At 34.3% G+C, this 7,251-nt stretch overlaps 1 protein-coding gene across 1 annotated transcript in view; it reads right to left on the bottom strand.

Annotated features, from left to right (window-relative positions):
• Positions 1-3,740: 3,740 nt before the first annotated feature.
• Positions 3,741-7,251, bottom strand: part of LOC141821086 (uncharacterized) — a 30,624-nt gene continuing 27,113 nt past the window's right edge. The window contains exon 2 of the mRNA XM_074708451.1: positions 3,741-5,471. Coding sequence (XP_074564552.1) covers positions 4,197-5,471 — 1,275 coding nt within the window. The 3' untranslated portion in view covers positions 3,741-4,196. The remainder of the gene's footprint in view (positions 5,472-7,251) is intronic.

The raw sequence follows: 7,251 nt of genomic DNA, 5'->3' as shown, positions 1-7,251 counted from the left end.
GATTGTATTCGTCTTCCGCTGTGCTTGTGTTTGTGTTTGTGCTTTTGTTTCTCGTCTTGTCGACAAATGGGTATTGAGATGAAGGTTAAGAATCACATAAAATGTAGGCAAAAAATATATAATTTTGAACCTAAACTAGTTTAGGCAAAGAATGTTTGAGTTAATACTATCTAATGATTTAAATAAATTAAAATTAAAATTAAAAACAATTAAAATATAATGTTAAAGAGTGAGTTGATTGGATTCTTTTGCACGAAGTTGTGTCAATGCTCTTTTGTAGTGATCACTTGTAGTTTTCTAATTTATCTTTCATAGATGATTTTGGAGTCGATTGTGAAGGGCTGTTGGGATGACGGATTTTACCTTTTTTTGAGAGTTTATTTGATTGGCATAACAATTGACAAATAATGATTTTATTAGTGCGATTGCAGAATTGAGTTGAAATAATTTTCAGAATAACCAAGTTAAGTCGATTGGCAATAACAATGGGAGTTTTAAGAAGGATTTAAAATAGGATCTAGTGTATCATCATCAATAAGACAATATCGAAAACTAATGCCAATGGCAAGTGAAGGTTGATTTGAATTTAACACCAGTTATTGATTCTTATTTGTCGTTAGAGTTCATGCTAGTACGGAATGATCTTCTGTAAGAATTGAGTGGCAACCAAAGTTTGGTCTTTATGGGGAAGAGTGTCCAAATCCAAATCAAGCACAGCTCCTCTTAAAAGGTGAAATTCATTACTTTAACGGTCTTACACGATCGGCCTCACGATTATTTGTGGAGAGGTAAATTGAGAAATTGCAGTTGGTCATGACGAAGGGAGGTATTGTTCGGCTTTGTCGAGATTCGAACTTTTGCTCTCTTTTATAAGTTTGTTCCATCGTAATTAATTCAGCTATGTTCCAGAGGCAAGCTCGACTCGTCTCTTATATGTTAAGTTTATCTTGATCATCCATTATAAAATCCATTACTCATTAACAATCCGTTATTGTTAATGAATTGGATTAACAAATTTACATATTTAATTCATATTCATTAATATTATATCACTTAATTGAGGTATAACTATTTTAATGATAATTAATTATGTGTGTTAATCAAGTGTAAGTCAGAGATTTAAATCTACCAATGTGGACTTAATACTTCACTAATTTATATTTATTTTATTATTTTTTATATTTATATATTTTTAGTTAATAATTTTATAATTTGATACATTATAAAAATAAAATAGTGGAAAGTTCACTTTCTCCTTAAGCTCATAAGCTCTATCAAATAAGGAATGGAGGGTTATGAAGCACGTAAAATTCTATTTCCGTGCAAACACAAGTAAGAATTTCTTTCACTTTACCTTAGCACTTCGGTATGATCATCCATATCATCTCATAGGCCTTAAAATTCGGTGGTCACTAAGTAACGATCGATGGATATAAGATGAAGGGCAATGGATGACATGACCATAGGCCTCAAAATTCGGTAACTTCAACTTCGTTAACAATCACTTTTGAATCGTTTTTGGCCTACAATCATTTTTGAATCTACATCCATTGACACAAATTGTTCGTGGATGAAAATTGAGTTATTTGGGTCCTAGAGAATTGACTTATAAAATTAGTTTTCGAGTAAGAGATATTCAAAAAGAAAATACGATCGATACATATTTGCATCCATCGACTTTGCTATGTTAGATTTTACTATACTCTTTTTTTTTTAAAAAAGGAGGATTATTTTAATATTTAAAGAGTTTACATAAATTAAAAAGAATATATTTGAATAGAATTATATACTATATTTTATTAAACTTGTATTTCTTATAGAGGTTTATATTAAAAAAAAGAGGTTTAAAAAAACAACCCAGTGCACGAAAATTCCTGTCACAAATTTGTGACAGGATCCGTTAGATAAAATAGAAGATTAAATCCAAACCATTACAATCACTCATTCAATCTACGGTCTGGATTACCTTGCCTTTGGCAAATTGAAGCTGTTTCCCGTCACAAATATTAAAAATCAAAAGGTTTAAAAAAAATTATCTGTAAAATTATAATTTTATAAATAGAAAAACAATTTTCCTTTAAAAAAAAATATGTTTCTTGTTTTTTGTTCAGATAAATTTTATTCGCAGTTAATTGAATGAATTAGACTGAAATTTCAATTCAGACTTTGATTTGATTGAATGCGTACTAAATTAAGAAAAATAAATAAATTTATGTTTATAAATAGTAAGATATATGATATATTGAATAAATTGAACTTCGACATTTTAATGTGTCATATTTTGTAATAAATTTTGGAGGTATTTTCTACTGTTATAATCATTCACGCTGACAAATGCTGAAATGTTCTTATTTGTATCACTCATGTCTTATTATTTGCGCTATAAGAAGGGCATTTGCGCTAGGAAAATGATATTTAATATAAAAAATCCCAATATAAATAGAGCATGATACTCACATTGGCATGCAGTTGTGAGTGTCATGCTCCATTTATGTTGAAATTTTCATGCTAAAAGTATCATTTTCCTTTGCGCTATACCTTGGGGATTATTCCAATTCTATTGTTACAATTAAAACTCACTCATGTCTTATCATTTGCACTATACCTGGGAGGCTATTCCAATGCTATTGTTACAATTATAATTAATTGTTACAATATATAATGACTTATCTATAACTATTAGAATGGGTAGCAATTAATACAATACTATTTTAACATTATAATAGTTATTAAATAGTTACTATAATTATGCAGCTACTATCTAAGTAGCTGTTATAATTATATAATAACTATCTAAATATCTACTACTACATATATTTTAAAATAATTTTGATCCATTTAAAATAATTTTGATCGATTTAATAAAAACCATTTTAATATAATAATATTTAGGATTAAAATTTAAAAAACAACTATAATAATCATCTAACTGTTATAATTATTTTAAAATAATTTAAAATAATTTGGATGAAGTTTAAAAAATTTAACTAAATTAATGATTTTTTTATATAATAATTTTAATTAAAATAAAATACTTAATTTTTAATATTATTTTAAATATATTGAAATAAAAAATATTTATAGTTTTGATTCTTTTCTTATGTAAAAAGATAGAATTCACCATCCCAACGGTCTTACACGATCAACTACATAACCATCTGTAAGGAGGTAAATTAAGAAACTATAGTTGATCACGACAAAGGAAGATATTGTCTCGATTTTGTCGAGATTCGAATCCTTACCCTCTTTTGCAATTTTGCTCCGTCATTACCAACTCAATTATGCCTCAGAAATTATAATTTTGATTCTGATTGATTGACTGTGTTTTTTAAAAAAAAAAATCATTTCGATGATTTATATAATTTGAGATACTTTTTAATTTTCTCCCATAAATTTTAGTCTAAAAACATTTATAATTCTAAACGTAAAATTAAAAATACCTAATATTTCAACGTGGGATCAAGTTGCCAACCATCAAATGAGATAAGGGGCGCACTTACACCTATTAAAAAAACACTTTTATTTCAATAAAAGTAAAAAAGTATATAAAAAATAAATAAATCATGTTCTAATCATAAATGATAAAGAACAAAAAATATAAATCATTACAGAAATTTTTGTATAAAAAAGAAACTGAAATAAATATCAGTTTTATTCATCGCCAATTGTGAACTAGTATTTCTTTTCCTTTTTTTTTGCAAACAATAAATATTTTTTTTAAAAAAAAAATCAATCCAACAAGACTACGAAAAATTAAATTTTAAGAACAAGACAGTTGACAAGGGACCAGATCATCATATGTTGAAATAGAATTACCTGAGATAAGTCAGTCAGTTGGCCAAATGACATGCCCTAAGCAACAAAAGATCCAGAGATCAATGACCAAACTGCAGCATACGAAAAGTATATACGATGCGCGCATCCATCTGCTTCGACAAAGTCGGTATGAACAAGAAGTCACGAGTCCAGCTCCTTCGGACTGTCAGATTCTTATACTACTGGCAATTGGCAAGGTTCATCTGATTCGATCTTTGGAACATTAGGTAGCCCTTCAATATGCATATCTGTAGATTCCTCCTGTACTTGCGGCTGCTGAGATTGAGAACCCACAGCAACAATTTCAGGTTGTAGTTGCTGCTGCTGCTGCTGCTGAGATTGAGAACCCAAAGCAATGATTTCTGTTTGTGTCCCTTCTGCTACACCCGCGCCGCCGCCTTCTGGAATACATCAGTGCTCAAAAGACCATAGAACAGTGGCTCAGGACCTTGAGGCAGACAAGTTGTTGATTGGCTGGGGGGAATATCTACGGTTATGGGCCCGAAAACTGTATTATGACCTTGAGATCGCTTGATCTTGGAAATATGTTTCTTACCAGACAAATGACACTCAAATACAGCTAGTGTATCGCATCTGACATTGCATACGGTGCAAACTATAGGTTGATGCTTCTGGCGCTCTTGATTTCTAGCTCCTGCAGCCTCATGTCTCTTCAACCGCCTTCCATCCAGCCGATAGCTCAATGCTCTTTTCTTTGAACCATGCCTTCTGTCATTATTATTCATCCTTGCCATCCTTCCGCGTCCCGCTACCGCACGAACATCAATCGAATCTGGCATTGTCGATGTTGGTGCCTCTTTTTCTGCTTTCTCTTCCTTTGAAGATTCGGATTGTGTTGCAACAGTCTGACATGGCACTTCAGGTTCCACCTTGTGGCCAATTCCTGCAGTTGCAGGCATTAGGCTCTCTGATGCAGCAGAACATCTGTTTGTTTCAGCAACTTCAGACGATACAACAGTCACCGATGAAGTAGGCTTTATGTTTGTCTCACTAGTAAAATTGGTGTTTTCAGCTTCACCAACTTGGCCAGATGAAACAGGTGCACTAGTCATTGCAGATGAGACTGTTTTCTCTCCGCCTAGATGAGAAAATATGTTTGTTTCAGCCAGAGGCGAAAGATTGGTCCCTTCTGCGCTTGGGAACGCTAATTCAGATTTGCCGACATAATTAGAATGTAGATCAGCCATCAGCATCTGCTGAGCTTGTATCTCTTGGAGTTTTTGCACAGTTTTCTTGTGTCGTTTTCCATTTTTGTGCTGCTCCAGAACTTCTAACCTATTACAGTCCACCCTGCAAATATCACACCAAGCAATTGGAAGGAGAGGCTGCCTTGGCAATATACTTTGTAGCGCTGCAGTAACTGCAGGGGTGGGATTACTGTCCATGACCGACAACGTTCCTGTCATTGATACTAATGCAGGATTTGGCGATTGGCCAGCAACGGACAGGTGATTTAGACTACTGCCCCTTTTACCCTTTGTTCCTTGTCCTCGCCCTTTGCCATTATAGGAAGGCTCACGAACACCATGCTTGGATGGGTTGTGGCTGAAGTTGCCTCTGCCTCTGCCTCTGCCACCTCTGAAAGGAAATCGACCTCTTCTACCACCACCCCTTTGTGCATATCCACCACCTACCTGCAGGAACACTTCAAAGCTTCTTAAAAAAAACAAATGAGTGTTTGTGTTGGAGAAAATAAAGATATTTAATCTAATGCGACATAAGCAGATGCAGCAAAATAGAATCACGAGTCGACTGCAATTGTCAGTGAGTAGAAGGAATCTGCTAGGCAGGAACAAAAAATTTCAAGTCTATGAAAGAGTACAGAAAAAAAAATTCCTGTGGCAAAAATCCAGTATCAATAAAACCTATAATGTAGAGAAGTATACTGACTCAAGAACACGGAATAATGAAAGTCCTGAACAATCCAAGAACTGAATATCAAGGCCATAATAAGGAAGGTTGAGGTAAAACATATATTGACGACTTCCTATTACTTGAGTCATTGAGATATTGCAAAAGCAATTCTAGTTGCAGTATTTGAAATGTTTGAATCTTAAGTAATCCAAACTGAGATTTGAAATATGAGGCCATGCCATGATTTCTACCCCCGGCCAGCTGGAGAAGTGCCACCCATGTCAAGTGTTGGTGCCAAGGTGTGACAAAGCAAACATCGAAAGAGGAGAAGACAAGGAAAGGAGAGAACACAAGTGGAACACCTGTTCTGAACACAAGGAGGATCTGGAGGTTGTCTCGGGTGGTCATAAGGTCAAGGAGGGTTTTAGGAGTAGTTGCAGAGTGGTTGTGTGCATCTCAAGAGGCTTGAGAAGTTCACTGTTGTCGCAAGCACTCGTAGAGTAGTTGCATGTTTCTTGAGAGCTTGTAGGGTGGTCGTGTGCATCTCAGTAATCTCACAAAGTCACCGCCATCATCGTCAACACTAGCCGTGATTGCATGCATCTCAAGAGTCTTGCTAACACAGCACAACGTAAAAATAATTCTTTTTTTTTGTAATCCGAGTATCTGGGCCTTTGATCTAACTAGTCTCGGAGGTGGGTGGCCTTCGTCTCTGGTTCACCCATTGGGTAAATCCAGAAGCGTAGTGGTTCCTCACCCAGACTTTGTCCAGGTTTTCGAGCACTACGGGCATAAATTGCCTTGCATGTGAATCGAACCCTAACTGTCGAAGAGGCCATTGGGCGTCTGACCATTGCACAGTGCCCCTCCACTTATTTCTAAATATAAAAACTAAACCATTTTTTAAATTTTCCAACAAATTATAAAAATTAACAATTTGGATAACTTCAAAAGGCACCTCTTTAGCAACTTAGCTATTGGTTTATTTCTTTGTGCAACTCAGGGGTAAGGTGTTGTCACTCATCCTTGATAATCTAAGTGTCTTTGTCTCAGAACATCCTTTCCCACGGATGGGGTATGTGTGGTTGCTTCTATCTAGAGATATCACTGCTTGAGAAACCATAATTCACTTAATATGAGGAGAAGATTATCCCACTAATAGAAGCATAGGAGTAGACACTCTTAGTATTGACTTGTAGGCAATTCAACAAACAAAGAGAATGACTTAAATGGTCCTTGATATAGCAGTAAGTTCTCAACATTGAAAATTGATTAATAGCATTTGCATTAGTACTAATATTTTTCATAATTTGGAAAGGGCCTAAAGAGGGGGCATGAAGCTTTTTGAAGGTGTTTTAGAAAATATTATGGGAGAATGTTGTTGAGTACATAATCCCTTACATTGTTTTCCCTACATCTACAACGTGTACTTAAAATTTATAATCTTCATTACTGAGTGCAACATTTGTAAAGGTCTTTACTAATTTAGATGAATAGGAAGTGATGGGTAAGGGGGCATTCATGAACTTCCAACCCATACACGATTTTGAATATACTATG

Source organism: Curcuma longa, chromosome 2 (genome assembly GCF_044706935.1).
Source record: "Curcuma longa cultivar G26 ecotype Majalengka, Jawa Barat chromosome 2, ITB_CL_G26_1.1, whole genome shotgun sequence".
In the NCBI taxonomy this organism is placed as follows: domain Eukaryota; kingdom Viridiplantae; phylum Streptophyta; class Magnoliopsida; order Zingiberales; family Zingiberaceae; genus Curcuma; species Curcuma longa.
The sequence above is the reverse complement of the archived record's forward strand: the minus strand, read 5'-3'. Positions and strand labels throughout refer to the sequence as shown.